The 18,573-nt window shown below is 41.5% G+C and overlaps 1 protein-coding gene across 2 annotated transcripts; it reads right to left on the bottom strand.

Moving 5' to 3' along the window:
• Positions 1 to 1,924: 1,924 nt before the first annotated feature.
• fam120b (family with sequence similarity 120 member B) lies at positions 1,925 to 16,224 on the bottom strand. 2 transcript variants are annotated; one of them, XM_086107145.1, is made up of 16 exons: positions 16,144 to 16,224; positions 15,758 to 15,880; positions 14,785 to 14,975; positions 14,185 to 14,318; positions 13,987 to 14,109; positions 13,233 to 13,424; positions 12,883 to 13,147; positions 12,613 to 12,796; positions 12,420 to 12,521; positions 11,778 to 11,950; positions 10,440 to 10,532; positions 7,589 to 7,795; positions 6,667 to 6,808; positions 3,544 to 3,720; positions 2,395 to 2,653; positions 1,925 to 2,325 (listed from the first exon to the last, which is right to left on the bottom strand). In XM_086107145.1, exons 2-16 carry the CDS (start codon positions 15,876 to 15,878, stop codon positions 2,295 to 2,297), a joined length of 2,394 nt encoding a protein of 797 aa, XP_085963271.1. In that variant the 5' UTR covers positions 15,879 to 15,880; positions 16,144 to 16,224; the 3' UTR covers positions 1,925 to 2,294. The 2 variants fall into 2 exon arrangements, with proteins under 2 accessions (XP_085963271.1, XP_085963272.1); XM_086107146.1 differs by lacking the exons at positions 1,925 to 2,325; positions 2,395 to 2,653 and having other exon boundaries at positions 3,573 to 3,720; positions 6,650 to 6,808.
• Positions 16,225 to 18,573: the final 2,349 nt, after the last annotated feature.

The following is an 18,573-nucleotide window of genomic DNA, read 5'->3' as shown; positions in this document are numbered from 1 at the left end:
CAACAATTCATTGCAAGCAAATTGATCTCTCTCTCTCTCTCTATATATATATATATATACATACAGTATATATATATATATATATATATATATATATATATATATATATATATATATTAGTATATATTTTTATATATAATTAAAAGTATGTAATACAGCTGTAAGGATTATCATGTCAATTCAACTGAACACTTTTTTTCAATCACAATCAGATACACAGCCTCATATATGTTATGGGAGTTGCTCCCTCAGTTTTTTGACTTTGCACTTTTAGACGTATATTGTAAGTATAGAAGCCATATATTTAGTCACCGAATATGTCTTGCACATATATGGAGGTCTGTGTCAGCGCTGTTCGTGCATCTGTAGAATAATCCAAAATAACAGACTGGGTCAGTGACTCACGACAATTTGACAATGGAAGCGCATCCACATCAAGAAAGCAACCAGATAGTATTGCCCGAGTATTTTGCCCAAGACTGTCAGAGAGGCATAAGTTTCACGATGGTGAATGTAAATACACGTATATCACGTTTATGGTCAGAGTATTTTAATCCACACTCATTCCACTTTTCATTCAATAGGAAATTGCCTTGGCTCCAAAAGCTTTAGAATGTGCTTAGAGAATGTAGCAGGCAACTAATTCAATGGCCACCAAAGCAGGGGAAACAGTTGAATTGAGCAATCCCAGACCGGAGGATTCCAATGGGCTTGACTGCATGTTTTTGTCCATGCTGCTGGAGGAACCACACCCATGCACGCACATATAGAAAGAGGAAGCCAACAGGGTTTCCTGTGGTTGAAACAACACAACAGACCATCAACTCCGAACCTGTCAGTTTTCTCCTCTCTCCCAAAGTCGCCTCACTTCTTCCATCTCTTCCTGTTTTCTGCTGGTCTGTCTATTCTTAGTAGTTCCTCCCTTCCACCTTCTCCCACTGCTTTCCTCATAGCTAATGCTTGACCTCGCGCCGACAGTCCTAAATTTCTTTTCCTCTGTTGTCTCCCCCCTCCCCCACTTCTTCTTTAATCAGCCTTTTCTCATTTGCTTCACCACAGAATACATCCTGCCGCTTCATATTAGTATCTAAACACGGCCACTTCACTCGTTACATTGACATCTAGGCTATCCAACCCACTAATTTCTCTCTCTCATGAGTAGAGGTGGGTACTAACACACTACATTCCATTGTTACATTCCACGATTCTAATAGACCAATCCAACATAACAGCTAGTGACGTTAAATGACTCCATCTTATTCATCGAACTGAGCGAGGCAGTCACATGGTCGCAGCCCCACAAAGAGGCAAAGTTTTCAAAGTGTCCAATTAACATCTGCCAGAAGAGACAACACTCCTTATTCTGGACGCTGTATTACATTACAGGACAATGCCATTCCTACGATCACAGCAATGAAGCACACCAATCATTGCAGACACACAGAAAGGAGTGACGCAATACCACAAAACACGCCGTTGTAATGTAACACCTGCAAGGTTACTGTACATCTAGTTCCAATATTTTACTCACCCACATATAAAAAAACAGATTATCAATTCGAACAAACTGCCAGTTGAACACGAAGCATTATTTTTCTACGTAAGGTTCCAAATTAGAACAGTTTTCTTACTTCAGTGTATTGCTTTTTGCACAATACTGTACCAATGTGACCAAAAGAAGAATATCCAAGTTGTTTTGATTTTTTTAATGTCACTGCACTGTACAAGTGATGTTTTTTCCCCACAAGTAAAATATTTTTCAAAATCTTATGTAGTATGAGATTTATGTGTGTGTGTCTAAGTATTGGAATAGGTAGCATGTCAAGTAGTAGATCAGAGTGGTGGACTTTGTAATGGATTGCATATGTGGTCATGGATCCGACAAAAGGTTTAAAAATAAAGGTTTGACGATTAAGCACTCCTGCTGTTTTCAATCCAAATTTTAATTTTAAAATTGAAAAAAAAATTGGCTACAATTGTTTCTTGATACTGTCAACTTTGTTTTCCATCAGAGCAAGTTTGATCAGTGGCGAGTGATGCCACTGGATGTTTCTTCTTCAAAAAAAAACCTAACAAAACAAAAGCTGACGAAAATGACAAATTTCAATGTCCTTGACCTCTCAATAATCTCTACGAACCCCCCCCCCCTACTGCATCCTTTAGTCAAACATTCTTGACATCTAATCAGTTTGTTCAGAGTGACTTCATTCTGTGATGCCTTTCATCAGCTCTTTCCTACCCTCTTAACTCTTGAAGTCCTGCACTCTAATCCTCTCTGCTATGACAGGGTGGAGTTACGTTCCAGGAGCAGGAGGCTGACGCCATCTGAGAGGAGGAATTCCAAATGAGGGACCATGAACAAATGTGATGATTAAACACCTCAGGCAATGTTACCTGGGAGCCAACTGGTATCGCCCTCTGCTAGGACGCCACCGACTCAGAGTGTGTTCTGGTCGAGAGCTCGTGTTCTGAGCACCTTCATCCACAGAGGGAGGAAGAAAGCGAGGGTGGGAATGTTGGTCTCCTCCCCTTCCTCTGTGTGCAGGTCTCTCTTGTAGTTTGGCTCTGCTGTTTCCACCACTTCGCTGCCCAGTCTCCCTCGTCCATCCTCCGAACGATGTATCGCCCCTCTCCCGCCAGTTGTCACCGCCAGCTGAAGGCGCAAGCATAGAAAATCATGTTTTCCCTCACATCTTTCTTCAACGGAAAAGTGTACATATTTGGGAGTGGTGGCCACAGAGACCACTTCATCGTGACGTGCCTCGGTAGGCGCTGCTGTTTTGGTGAGCAACTAAACTCAAATGGGCTGAGCGGTGAACTCTTTGATATCGGAGAAATCGATTCAAACATTTCCTGAAGAGGTAAAGCGAAGTGACTGAAAGCTCGAAAGACACAATTTCAGGAAATATAGTGAATGAGGCCAATCGTGAGCAGGAGGGATTGCAGTCAGCAGACAACATAAAGATGTTCACGTGGACAAGACCCAAATACTTCTTAATAAAAGTCACCTCACAAGTATCTCCATGCGTCCAGCTTTGGGACTTCCCTATTATCTCGACCTTTGACCATGACCCTATTTAGCCACCTCCCCAATCTGTCTGTTGGTTAACCGTGAATCTTCATGCATGTGACCCACGAAGCACTTCAGAGACAAAAGTAGTAGCAAGACATCTGTGCAGCCTTAAAGCGTTACCGGGCCAGAGACACAAGTGAGAAAGAGACGGAGACATGAACTGCGGCCCGAGGGAGAGGAAGAAAGAGAGCAACCGAGTCAAAGTGTCACGATTCATGCATTAACACAGGAATGCCGTCGAGAGGTGGCACGCAGGCAGCACTAGCGTCTGCGTGTGCGCGACTGATGACCTGGTTAAAAGGAAGAATCCAGAACAAAACAAGATCCATGCGTGTCGTCGTTGCGTTCATCCTGCGGGATATGCAAACGTTTCAAGTTGCAAATAAGTTGACGAATCTTGACATCAGTAATATGAATGGTGGTATATGTGAGATGATTTCAAATAAAGGACGTTTTAAAATTGATACCACCTTCATCCACAGAGGGAGCAAGAAAGCGAGGGTGGGAATGTTGGTCTCCTCCCCTTCCTCTGTGTGCAGGTCTCTCTTGTAGTTTGGCTCTGCTGTTTCCACCACTTCGCTGCCCAGTCTCCCTCGTCCATCCTCCGAACGATGTATCGCCCCTCTCCCGCCAGTTGTCACCGCCAGCTGAAGGCGCAAGCATAGAAAATCATGTTTTCCCTCACATCTTTCTTCAACGGAAAAGTGAGCAGAAATATTTAACAATGCAACAAAGATTAAGATCAGCAGTGAGGTCAGAGGTGACATCTCAAAAAAATGTACAATGTTTTACTGGATGTGAAATTGTATTTATTCAGGGGATGAAAGCCAACACTTTCGTTTGCCCTCTATCTTGTGGCCTTTTCACACTGCACTTAGTTTTCACCACAAGGCAGGATACATGGATGACAATGCCCAGGCGAAAGCTTGCTCATATATGGTAATAGTTGCTTAGCGGCCTACCAGGAAGTAGCCTAGAGCAAGATTATTATATTTAACAAAAACTAATGACAACATTTTTAATAAAATTGAAAAACAATTTCATTTATAGAATTCAATCAAAACAAAAATGCAAAAACTAACTGAAACTACATCTTACATTGATAAAATTAACTATAACTAACTACAATTTTGGCCTGTGACGTTGTTGTTAGCGCATTGACCTCACAGTGAAGAGGTGCAGGGTTCGATTCCAGCTCTGGCGTTCCTTTGTGGAGTTTGCATGTTCTCCCCGTGCCTGCGTGGGTTTTCTCCGTGTACTCCGGTTTACTCACACATTCCAAAAACATGCATGGCAGATTAAAGGAACACTCTAAATTGTGCCAAGGTGTGAGTGTGAGCGCGGATGGTTGTTCGTCTCTGTGTTCTCTGTGATTGGCTGGCAATCGGTTCAGGGTGTCCCCCGCCTACTGCCCGAAGACAGCTGAGATAGGCTCCAGGACCCCCCGCGACCCTTGTGAGGATAAAGCGTATCGGAAAATGGATGGATAAATGGATAACTATAATTATAGCAAAAATGTCCTTCATATTCATCTGGAATGAACAAGGAGAGAGATAGCGACAATATCAGTGACATATGATTGAGTCTGGATGAAATGTACCAAAAAGGGAAAGCATCTTTTGGGAAGTTGGAAGCGAAAGGATCACAAACGGCTTGCTATAAATTTAAGGCTGTTAAATGAGACTAGTAGTTACTCTGAAAACAACCATGGATGTCAGTTTGTCCTTATAGGGAAAAAAAGGGAGAGGAAAGTAGATTCATGGTTAAAGAGAGATTTAGGATGGAGAGAGATATTTTCTGAGCTAAATTGGGCCTGATTACAAACACAAACCAAGCTAGGCCTGGTATGGCACCACAAAGCTCTCACGCGTGTGTACACAAACACACACACGTCTGAAATAATGATGGGAAGTGCAAGGGCACAGCCCTCCATCTTATGCATCCTCTTGAGACCCACAGAGCTTGACTTGAGTAAAGAGCAGACAGTTTGGGGTAAACCAACTTGGCACAAGCTGCTGCTTGAAAAAAAAAAGCATTCACCAAAAGTCACAGGAGTTGCATAAAAACGACGGTTCATATTTCACAAGGCTGCTGCTGACTCGTGCCCGATGACTGACCAGCAAGTGGCGGAGAGTTCAAGTCTATTCATAATAATAGGTATTTTTGGTTTTTTTGGACAACAAACATAAGTTATTTGAAAGGCCAATTACTTCACTGACGTAAAGACGAGCATTTCAATCAACATTTCAGTGGTGTTTCGCGTCAAAACTTTGACTGGAAATAGTTTTTGTGTACTCAACACTGGTCAGAGGTTTGTTTGAATTGCGGAAGTTTTCCATTTCTTTTCCAACTTGCAGTTTCATTCGAGCTTCACTTGAGCTGTCGGTGGAGTAAAGCGCATTTTGGAGCGGTGGGATTACAATAAAAAGTGACAACTTTTTCTCTCTTTATTGTTGAGAACTGTTTCGTTTTTCTAAAACTTTTCAAAATGAATTTTGTGATTGATTTTCCTTAGGGAACTATACCTGTAATGCACAGTTTGACAATATGCACACAATTGTACTTTTAGAATGTAAATGTAATTTATGTGACAACAATGAGTATTCCACTGAGGTCGGGTCTAGCATCACTCAATGTTAGATTAAAAAAAAAATCGAATTCATGAGAAGTCTACCAAAGCTGAAGCTGCTCATAAAAAAAAAACGTTCTTGTGCTCACTGAGAAATTGATTTAAAGTTTACTTACTAATCATCTATGTTGAACATTGTACATATACAGCGTGATGAACAATTGGAGGGAATAAACAAGCTGCCAAGATAGTTTTTTTTTCATTTTGGGGGGTTAAAACCGTCCTGTGTTTCTCCCCTGTTGTTCATCAAGCTGTTTTTTTTTTTTAATTATACAGACAGGAGGTAAAAATGGTAAGGTGTGAAAATTCTGCTTGGAAATGAGTAGGTAAAGACAGGACAGAGAAGATAAAAGGATCATCGTATGGGAACAAGTGAGGTAAAGGGGAGCCGAGGGCCGAGTGGGGGCTGATGGGGGGGTTTGAGACGTAAAGAGAAGCCTGTAATCATTGTTGTTGTGTGTCTTAAAATAGAGTGCTCCCAGCCTATAAACAGAAACATGCTATTACTAGTGTACTGACAAAGCAAGTGTTGGATTCAGGCGTGCACATGTGCTTGCAGCCGTGTGCGTGCGTGCGTGTGTAAAAGACCACAGCACACATGGAGGTGGTTACAGCACGGCCCTCTGGGTAATGTGGTTCACTGAGGGCTACCAGAGAACTACAACCATTGATCAATGGTCAGATTAATATGCTGTTTCTCCATTTGGCTCCATGAGTATTTTCAGCCCCGGTGGGCATTGTTCAAATGTGAGGCCTTTGCAAGATCAAAACATGGAACTAAATCCGCAGTTGATATGAGACTCTTGACAAGTGCGCCGAGTATTTGAGCCACAAAATTCAGTCTTAACTTAAACTGCATAGTAATAAAACTGAAACGAACACAGAGCAAGTATGTTTCAGAAAGAGAAAATTGATGAATGACAAAATATAGAGGAGAAAATATGTACATTTGTCGCTTAGTCACCTGTGCGTCCATCTCTGTATCGGGGCCTATGGCTTTGTCCCAGCACGTTAACTTTGGATTGAGACTGCAAGACTCTGTTTCTCTTCTTGCAAACTTCTAAATGTTTCTCTCTCAGCTGGAGAAACAAGGCAAGACTGGACGGCTGGAAAGAGAACGGACAATAACAAAAAGACATTGCTGTTAATCGGGCCTGACTTGTGACATCATTTTCCTTCAAACTGATATGTACACACACATGGACGCATCACTGAACACATCCAAACAATCTAAAGAAATCCATTTGAAGATATATGTCAAAAATGTTGTTGAACATGTCTTTTGTTGTGGTTGTAGTTTCAAGGGAAAGACAGCTGTTTCCATAAAGACGCACACAGTGCATTGTAATTTAAATTCACGAATTGTTGTATTTAAGTCTTGGGTCATCATTAGAACTTTTGCTATCAGCAACACCACTGGGTTTTCTATCTAAAAACAATAAAAATAAGAAAACCAAAAAAAAAAAAAATCATAATAGGCTAAAGTTGGCCCAACTGTATAAAGTGTGACCTCCTCTTACACTCCACACAAAATAAAAGTCTTCAGTGAACCTAACCTGAATTGCAAGTTGGCGGAAGCAAGGGTGTACAGAGAAAACTCAAACCAGTATGGGCAGAACATGCGAACTCCGGACCCCTCGACTGGGAGGCAGACATGCCAATCACAACTTCGCCAGGCTGTCCAGTTGCCCATACATCCTTTTATTTTCGATACTGCTTAGCCTGTCCATGTTTGCAGAGGAATGGAGTCAATAAGAACTGACAATCAAATCCGGGCATATATTTTGTAAAGAGGGAATTTTGAGCCCTGGATATCTTTCGACCGTGCAGGTGTACCTCATGAAACAGAGTTTATTTAAAGTGTTGGGCTCCCTGTTCCCACTCACATGCTTGTCCAGCAGCACTGCTTGCTCAGTGCCGCTATGCGCCAGCAGGTATTTCGAGTGGAAGAGCTGTCCATCGAAGCTCTGCCAAGGCATGAGGGCAGCGTTGGACAGTGGGCAGCCACTGGCACAGTTGGCCCCCAGCATGTTGCTCAGTCCTCGGATGTAGAGAGAGCCCAGTTGGACTGCTCGGCTGCAGAGGAATGGCAGCTGAGGGAAAAAAAAAAAGAAGAACTTTGGAATTATATTGGCTTGGTCACACACATCACACATAGTCTGATGCTTTGTTTGATCATCTGTTGCGGCACTTGGACAAGAAGTAGCATGAGTTTGCACCACGTCACTTTTCATTCTTTCAGCAGACAATTCAGTCGAGGACAATCGGCTTTTTGGGATTCTGGATTTTGCTTCGGTACTTTCCTTTCTTTTCTTATCCAAGAGCGATGACCAGGAAGTACTTTGAGGAAACGCTGTTCGAAAAGGTGCCTTGATGCAACCATTAATCTACCTTAAGGATTGCTTTCTTCTGACCAACCTTTATGACAAGAAGGCAGATATGTTACCTGTAATTCTTTTTGGCAGCAACATTTAAAGCAACAGACCACAGACAAAGTTCCAAACCCAAGTTAGGAAAAGTGGAGAATTCATTATAAGCAGTGCTATCTTTTCCCAAATTGGAAAAGAATCAATTATTGTTTTTCTTGATCACTTTAAAACATAAACGCAATTTTGGAAAGTAGAAAAAAAACACCATCTGTAAATGCTAATTCTCTTCAAAAGTTGTTGTTTTTTTAATTGATGAGTGGTGTTCAGAAACAACATTGTCAAATACAGTATTCTTTTTATTTGCTAAACTTTTTTTTTTCAAGTGAGGACCTGTGACACTATTTAAAATTTTTTTTATCCTGACATGGGCCAAAGTCTGCTTTTTAAATTGATATGACTGATATTAATCTCAGTAAATAGAATCTGAAGATACAAAATGAATATGTGCCTTAGTATCACCGCACAGAACACATTTCCTATACTTTTACTCGAGGTCAAAAATCGCGAAAGCTGCAAAAACACGCAAGTTACACTATCTAAGATATCATTATAAATCCAGTTCAGGACTTGCTACAATTTCCAATGTTACTACAGAGTACTTATTGCATTATGTTGGAAAGCGTCAATGACAGCAGGCAGATGTTCACTGTGTGCACATTTTATGCTGTCACCTGTCACTTGGCAGATAGCGCTGATAGCTGTGATTATATACACACATGAGTGCATGCACGCACGCACGCACACACACACACACACACTCACACACACACACGCACACTTGCGCAGCTCTGCCTGTCACCTGCTTCCAGTCAAACACAGCTTCACACATCGAAAACAATGAAGCATTGGACAGACGCAGAAAAAGCCTGAAGCGCACAAACAAACTGACACAAAGAAGGAAAAGAAGACTGAAAGAGGAACAAAGAATAAGAATATGAGAACACAAAGTAGGACAAAAGACAGAAAACTGCGCATGTGTATATAGGCTGTTCATTGAGGTGTGTGTGACGTAAATAGCTACATGTGGTGAGCATCAGCCAGGACAGACGGGTGACTGTCGCCAGAACACTCTCTCCGTCTTTCTCACACACACACACACGCACGCACACGCGCGCGCGCACACGCGCGCGCAGGCAACTCCATGGGGAGGAATGCTGCAAGAAAACAAGGCATCCCAAAACCTAACCGCAACCTCTTTCCTTTTGAAACAAACACAAATGGCTGGTTTCATTTTACATTAATGTGAACATACACAACATGATAGCGACTTCTCTAAATATACATTTCCATGTAGAATGTGCAAACACAGACAGACAGATATAATGATGGACACACACACACACTCTAATCTGCAACAATGGCAAACCATATGCAAGCCTATTCTTCTTTTTGTCTGTCCCTGCTTAGTGGTGAATCTATACTGATCATTTTCAGGCCCACACCCTCCAAAAGCCTCCAACCTCTCCCGGAGATCACCTATTAAATACAAGACATTGCCCTAATTACGGTGTGGCCAACAGACGAAGAGTCAAAACACAAAATAAGTACGGTAATTAAGCAGGGAAAATAAAAGGGTCAACAACAAGGCAGCGACTGGTTTTAGGAACAGCTGGTAAGACACTTTAAGGTCCTTCTCTGGCAAGAATCGTGACTTTTTAAAACAACTGTAAATAATTGTAATTTAAACAAAGGATGCGGACCAAACCACAGACGTTATATATTGAGTGATTTTAAATCTCACATTAGCTTTTTTAAGAAAGTCAACAGGAAGGATTGCTCCCAGCCTGATGACAGCAACATCAGGCTTGTGAGAGGTCAAACTTGTGAGGTACACGCACTGGTCTCTACAGTAGTTACAGCGGAACAATTTGCCATTGATGACAAAAGCCCCATTGAAGATTCTGTCTTGGCAAAAATGATACTCAGTTTTGATTGACAATGGCACTTAAAATATCACGTACGTAGTCGATAATGAACAAGAACTGCATTTCAAAGTAAGGGCTGTGTGTAATAGTCTCGACAAGACAGACAGATACAGAGACGATTTACAGTCAGGAAAAAAAAAAGAAAAACACAAAATACAAACAACACCATTTACATAACAAGCTCACTTCTAATTGCGCTGTTTGTTTTCTCGACGAGATCCCCATTCAAGAGCCTATTTGGGTTTTCTCTACATTTTTTTCCCCTTTTCATTTTCCCCGACTAGAAGCGTGTTTACTGTAAAGTATACAAGGGCCATTGTTCTCTTACATAGGAAAACGCATCACATATTGAACGAGTTGAAATAAGCGACTACTTTCCTGACCTTGATCTGTTGTAGCTCTTGCAGAGATCTGAGCCTCAGACACACAGCCTGACTCAGGTAAGCATCCACATCCTCCGAACATAAAGATGGTACCTACAAAAAGACCGATAGGAAGATGGAGAAATATATGGTGACGTACAAAAAAGAAATGGCTTTCAAATTCAGTCATATCCCGGTGTGTCTTCAAAGTGGGTCGGTTTGTTTGGTCTGTCCTCACAAGGGAAAGTAACAATCCTGAATGCAGTAAAGAAAGCAGCCAGTGTGTATGTGTGTGTGTGTGTTCAAAACAAACAAACCCCGAAGCTATTCAAACAGACGAGGGGTGAGCGAATGTGAATACAGCGGCCCTCAGACAACAACAGCCACTGTTGTCTGTTGGCCCGTCCGCTCAACTTTGCTCATCTACTCGTCTAACAGACCCTCAAACAAGCTGCCCGTCTGTTGCGATGTTTTTTGTTGATTTTTAGACCAACAAAAAGCAAAAGCCAACGTCTGACAGTTGTGTCAAAAATCGACCTGGAACCCAGAAAAACAACAGCGACTAATATGGACAGTGAGAGCGGCTGCCCAGAAGCAAGGCATCGAAGCCGTACGTCCATATGGCATGACAGTTGATATAACCTTCACCATAGCACATATATTTTTATGTAGTTATGAGATGAACCCAAAAACATTTGAGCCTATTACTTGAGGCGACATAAAATGGTTGGAATTATTCAATGATAAATTTTCGGAAAACCTGTAAATCATCATTTATAGTTGAAAATCATCTTGATATTGTGGTGCCGCAATAAAGGAAAAATCAACACAGCCACTGTCGAGGACCTAACTGTTTGTGAAATGGTGAGGGAAAAACATATCAACTGGATATTCCTCTTGAAAAACAAAGTATTGGTTTCTTGTTAACGCCTAATTAGTTTTAGGGCAAAGTTGTAATAAATTGTATGTTAATAAAAAGCAATTCAAAATCTCATCTTTGGTGGCCTACTGGTAACGCCAAACAAACATACATGAAAAAGGCTAACACTCGAAACCCATTATAAAGAAACAATGTGGGTGAGGTGAATGAAAGAATGAAGTTCTTGGGTGGTTATCTCAGCTGCTGTTGACGTTTCTCAAGCTAAACTGGTCACTCTGGGTGATAATTGCGGCCAAGTCGCCCAACACGCTATTCACGAGAACTGTTTAACATCACATCACATGTTACCGAAAGAGCAGATGATCATATCCAAAATGAAAAGTCTGTTCTGGTGTTATATCTGCACTTTTTAACCAAAGTACATTTGGCTTTAAAACATAACTACCATAAAATTTGTCAACTCTTCTACTCGGTAGTACCTGGAGGACAATATAGGTGACCAGACAAAGAGCAGCCAGGAGAAAGTCTTCAATGACTCCATGCAATTCGGCAAACTCTTCGCAGTCAAATATTGAAAAAAAGCTCATTAGACGCAAGGCCGAAACGTCCGGGCCAGAAGTGAACCACATCAAGTCCAGACTGGGCTGCTCACCTACAAAACCAGACAGATAAAATATTCAAGTGTTTGGTTGAGGATTCAAAAACACTGAATGCATGTGGCAAAAGCTGCATTAATGATGGGGAATTCTATCAGGTGACTTAAAGAACGGTGAAGAAAGACATCCACATAACTACATGTTTGAGGCACGAGAATATAAACGCTTGAAGTTCTTGGTGGCTGGAATATACTTCACCGGGTCATCGACGGGCCTTTTTCACTAAAATGCACCACTAAGTGCTGTTTTAGCCAGCTCTCCTGCCCTCCCGCCCAACCAAAAAAACAAGTAAAGTGAAAAGGTGACAAACAATTTAACGAAATATCTCCGCAATTCAGAACTCCATAGATCTCGGCCTTTGCACATGTTTTCAGCAATTATCTTTCAAATTGTTTTATGTATTTACAAACAAGTCTCTGAGTGTATTAGCTGTGACTATTTTCATGAGGACTGCAGTTACTGTACACGGGATGCAGATTGGCACGGCGGGGACCATGTCGGGCTCATTCAAAGGGTTGCCTGGATAGACAATCCACTCTCTGATGGCTGGAGGTTCCGCTTTGCTATCTGAAAACACACAAGGTTTTAAGAACGACTTTGCACGTGGGAGTGCATGGGTGCAAAGCTACTCTACATGTTATGTGTCTTCGGCGTCTACCATCGTGCTTGTTGAGGAGGAGCAGACCATAGATGCGTTGTCTGGAGGACTTAAAAACGACAGCCTGAGGCAACAGTTCATGATCCTCCTCATCCTCCAGACTGTTACTACATTCAATCACTCCTTCGCACAGGACATTGTAAACCATGAAATTCTCTGCCGAGACATGCTTTTCTCTACAAGCCTATAGCGAGACAACCAAAGAGGGAAACATGGGTGAGACTCAGCAAAGTAGTTATAGATGTGCACATGGCATGGTACCAGACATACCTTTAATATTTCTGGACTGACATATTTCTCAAAGGTAGAGGTAAATGGAGGTGTGGCATCCTGCTGAGGAACTTCCAGTGCAGCCAGCAAATAGGAGCAAATTCCCTTTTCCAGGAGCTTTCTCTCTGCAGCCGGTAGTTTCAGAGTCAGAGGGATGAGCCCCATCTCTTCCTCCTCTGCGCCCCACAAAGAGCTGACAAACTGGGATACAGCGAACACCATTTGCCCCTGAGGAGCACCAGAGTGGGCTGCATCATACGACTTCCTGAGAAAAAGTACATGTTTTGTGTCTTTTATCAGATGAATATTTTAATGATGACAATCTCAGATGAAGAGGACCCGACTCGCACCTGTATGCGGCCATTGCATTATTCCGGATCGCCTGCATGCACTCCTCTGGCACCACATCATTTCCGAGGAGACAGGCCAGTAACGGTAACTGAGAAACATTCAATCCAATGGCACGGCAAAGTATCTCTCGGTCATACAGGACAGTGGTGAGGCGGTCTAAGTGAAGTTTTGCCACTGATAAGTAAGGAGCGCTTGGAAAAGAACAAAAATTACACATTTAGATCTGGCACCTTGTGTGGATTTTCTACAGTCAATTTGACTTGTCAGTGACACACGGGATGAATTTGTGCAAGGCTCAAAAGAAAATGAAGAAAGTCGCACACCATCTTTTTTTCATTATTGTTGCAAGCAATTTCTGTATGCTCGGAATGATGTGGTTTGACGGCTGGCTTTTTTTGAAATGTATTCATATCATCACACATATCATCAACACATTTCTCCAAATGTTTTTAGATTTTTCCGCTTCTCTTATTCTTTTGTCTGAGTCCCCAAAGAAATACTTTCATCTTGTTTCATGGATGAAGATGAAAAAATATTTATAGTCTGTGACAAGTAGAAAAGTATTTGCTTGACATAAAAGCATCATTTTTATCTTTGTATTTGTCTGTGAAGGAGAACACATTTTTGCTACACTATGGTTGTTTGAGACAACAGAATAACAACCAATGTATACGTTTTCATATTACAACATACATTCTTATGAATACATCACATTCATATTTAACTAAAAATAACAGCCTCAAGTTAACCAACCTGTTAAAAATGACAAAGTCTGAGTCCTGTCCCAAAATGCCCATGCAGCCATGGTGACGGGCATAAGAGGCAATCTCATAGTCAGCCTCCTGCACTGAGCAAAATACATCCTGACCTAATGACCTGCCCCCCCCCCAAAAAATCAAAATGATCATCATTATTATTATTATTATCATAATATTATCACACATTGCAAACCTGAGGGCAAAGCGTGTGAATGTTGCCAAGCCAGATGGCAGACTGAAGAGATCTTTGCCTGGTTGCTCTCCGTGTAACTTAATGTAACGGAATATTTTAGATATCTCCCCATTCACTCTTCGCCGCCGCTTCACCTGCAAGCAGTAATCAAACAACAGTTTTCAACCCGATTGAACAGGGAACATATTTCAGCAGGCACCACATAGATCAGGGGTGTCAAACTCATTTTTGTCACGGGCTACATTATAATTACCATTTCTCTTGGAGGGCCGTTACGGCTGAAACTATATAAAGAAGTCAAGAATAACGTGTTATTCAATTATTGTTTAAGTAACTGTAATGAGGAGTTTGGAAACAAGAGAATGCTTACAATATGTCACTGATTAATTATACTGTATATGAAAATTTGAAATTTTGGTACAGATTTTAGCAAGCATCATGGAAGTTGTCATCTTTGATTTGCTTACGCGGGCCACTTAAAATGATGTGGCGGGCCACATCTGGCCCCCTGAGTGTGACACCAGTGACATAGGTGAAATAGCAAGGTGTGAAAATCCTATTAAGGCAACAATACTGTCTATACAAGTTTGTGTTCCGCACCCACACGTGTCTCTTCTTCTCCTCAACCATGCCATCGAAGAAGAAGACAAGACGGATTCCTGCAGAGGTGAAGGTCTCCACCCAGCTTCTCAGGATACTCATGTACTCCTTCCACTGCCCCCCGCACACCCAGTCTTTACACAAGTACCAGTGGCACAGGCAGCCCATGCCATCCACAACGAGTGTGGGACCTGAACCAAATGTTAATATAAATGAATACAATTTTCAGGATAGAAATGCATACACAGGTTTAGTAAATTCAGTCAACTGGCATATCTCTTCAGACCCCAGCCGAATTAGTGGGTTGTATGTTTTTTAAGTGATGCAACCGCAGAAGAGTACAAGAGATGGCAAAAATATGATGATCAGCAAAGAACCGGAAACGGAACAGAAAAGTGGTCAACACACCTCTGTACTGGTTGCCCAGTACATTACTATATGATTGAGTGCTAATAAATCAGCATCGATAATTTTGTTGTACCGTGAATTGACTCTCCACACACACAGTAATCTGTAACCATCATTAAATTATTCAAATAAATAAATTTACCAATATTAAGGTGACCTTTAATATGTACAACTCAATTTAAAGTTTTTTGCTGGCATGAAAAGTGTTTATTGAATGAGAATTTAGTTACATTTTTAATTGTAACAAATTGTTGGAGAGATGCTTGTCTGTTTCCTACTATAATCTTACAGTGCCCTTGAGAAAGGCCCCCGACAGACACAAGCAATTGACAGTAATGTGGATTTTGATATCAAATGCACTTGAATTTGGCAAATCACATCAACCTTATTTGCTCTCACAAATGTTGTAATACTTTTAAGATTAGAGTGATTTGTTATGAATTATTCCAATTCAACAAAACATTGAAAATGTCTTGAGCATTTCTTGAACATGTGCATTTTTGCCTTTGTGTCGTGACTTTATAGACACACTGCAAATATACATGAGCCTGATAGATAGACTCACAATTGGAAGAGTTGTCGGTTGTTTTGGAAACATGTTGTCTGGCCATCTCTCTCAGATTGACAGTCACGCAGGATTCTGGACAGCAGCGCTCCATGAAATATTGGAGACCTTTCACTCCCATTTCTACAGAAAGAGAGCACACACAAACATTCATTAAGTGGCACTAAGAAAGCGTCTACTTGATATCTGTTGACGTCGTCACGTTCGAATGAGATAGATGCTACTTTTTGGATTCGTCTCTCCTTGATGCTAACGATTAGCTTAGCTTCCATTTTTCAAGGTTCATTAGTTACGGTACAGCCGCTGGCTGACATTGCAAAGTAACTGAAGACATACTGTTTGTTGTTGGCGCTACTATTTTAAATCTCCTTTATCAGGCTACTTACTTAAAATATTTCGCGTGATGCAGCACAGCGTCCAGATTGTTTTGGTTTGCTCTCACTTCCTGCGTCGTGTGTGACGTCACGACGCTACAAAACAAAGCGCAAGTGCGGAGCGCATGCGGCCAACACGACTCGGTTTAAACGTGTGATCTGAATCTGTGCGGCCACTCCACAGATAAAACAGCATGCACATCTAAAGATACACATTTAATAGAAATCGAGAGTAGCTGTTGTAGATTTAATTTGAAAAGTATAACCTTCTCAATGTTGCATGAATATGAGTGGACCACTGCTGTCTGTGGCCTCAGTCCACCCATAAACTCTCCAGGCTGGGATGAGAGACGGACTAATTGCTCTCCAGGAGAATAGAGACTCTTTTCTGAAGTCATAAGCTATTAGGTCTACCCTCCATACAATAAACCCCCGCCCTCTCAGTTCTATTGTCTGAGCTTAGCAGAAATAAAGAAAGCGGCATATGCTGGCTGTCAGTCCAGCTGTCAGCATCTGTCGTTCCCCAGCCAGATGCTCAGTGGGCTCGGAGGGCAATTCACCTCTCACAGTCAACTGATCTTCAAGGAAGGGGGAGCTCAGCTGTAAATTTGCCCTCAAAAGTTAAGGTAATGTTGACATATCATGAAAACATTTTAGTGCCAATCATATCGTATCGTTGTAGTTTTTTTTCTTGTTGAGGTTCAAGTTTCTCAAACTACAAGACATGTCAATACTGTACACTAAAAAATAGAATTAACATGACTGAGAGAGTTAGTCACGCTTTCTACTTTTAACAATACAAGACAAAAGTGGGACATTAGGGGATCAGAACAGATGCTGATGATCCAGATTGATGAGGTTTCAACTCATCCTTCAGTTCAAAAATTTCTGTCTTTTTATTATTGTTTAAAGTAGAACTGTTATATCAAGTGAAAAATAAAAATCTGGTGTGCAGAGTTGTGTCCCACTTCCACCGTCTTCAAGAGCTCTGCTTTTTTGTTATGGTTGTTGTCCTCCATGTGGAGTTTTTTAACATTTTGTCCACAACGCTCATCGAAGGAGAAGAATCTGTGCTCTCGACAGCACACGTGTACCAGCACTTATTTTGATGGGGGGATGTCGGTGCTATTTGATGCTGGCTGCTCGACAGACCTGGGACCCATGTGTTTTTTTGCGCCTGTAATGGGCAGCATTTTTCACAGCCCCGCTTTGTTCAGCGAATATGTCGGCGCTGTTGGACAGTCTGCATTGGTGCGGCTGGATGGATGGCTGCTGGAGCTGAAAGAGGAGTGTCGGCGGGGAGCGCGGATGTGTATTTGGAGCTGAGAGTCGGCGCTTGGAATTGAAGCGGATTTACATGGCAGAGGAGAAATGAACAAATTTATTTATTTCAACACCTCCAAAAGTAGCAAAGCTTCATGGGTGCTTTAAGTATTAAATTTTCTCCCTGGGCACCTGGATAGTACCTGCCTGCAGCACCAAAGGACTACATTAGAGATGCCCCATCTTGTCCTTGAAGCAGCAGCACCTGTTACTGCATTCTCCTCATCCGTCCGACTCATTATAAATACCGTGCATTCTGTGTGAACCCAAAATGTTGCACAAGGTTTGTTGTATTGCCATAGCGCCTTACATTTTTTTCACTAATTTCACAAACTGCATTTTGGCTGCTCGTTGAAGTGAAATAGCTCCACACATGACTCTGATTACGGTCTGCTATTGTGTCTACAAACTGAAACCGAGAGACTAAGTTACAGAGCAGCATGCCACGTCACCTTCGTGTTACGCACTTACTCAGGCAAAAGAAACAGTAGCTCCCACCAAACGTGTGCAGTATCATTTAGATAAGCTCTCGAAGTTCAGATGCTTTCCACTGTGTTCCTATCAACGATAAACAGGAACTCAGATGACTGACATGTCAAAATAATTGATATTTTGAAATGCAAAATTATTTTAGAGCATCAAAGTATGGTTAGCAGGTATTGATAGTTCAGTAATAATCTGCACATCACCACCACCAAAAAACACCAATGAATACTCTTTCATAATTTGCAACCATGGGTCCAAATGTCAAAAGGTTAACTCTGTTATGTTGTAATAGCTTTAAAAAAATTACTATTTGTTTGTCCGCTTGCTGAGTTATGCAAAAATTACAAATAAAATTTCCAGAAAGATTTGCTGAGCAGAAAAGACTCCATTACAATAGGTGAAAAAGAATGAAACCCGTCGGATGAGAAAATACAGGTGAGTGATCACTAAGGTGTAGAGTTTGTTGATGAGCCAAATTGTTTTTTCACTTTTGTGTTCATTTGGAGCCAGTATCCACATGCCCTCGTGTGTAGGTGAACACAAGTAGCGGAAGGGAGCATGTATACAGCCAGCTCTCATTGGGTGTTGTCGTCTTCCTCCTCCTACAACTTCTACAGACTCTTCCTTTTCTCC

Source organism: Hippocampus guttulatus, chromosome 3 (assembly GCF_054856545.1).
Source record: "Hippocampus guttulatus isolate MCC_2025c chromosome 3, RoL_Hgut_1.0, whole genome shotgun sequence".
NCBI lineage: Eukaryota > Metazoa > Chordata > Actinopteri > Syngnathiformes > Syngnathidae > Hippocampus > Hippocampus guttulatus.
This window is presented reverse-complemented; position numbering and strand designations above follow the sequence as displayed.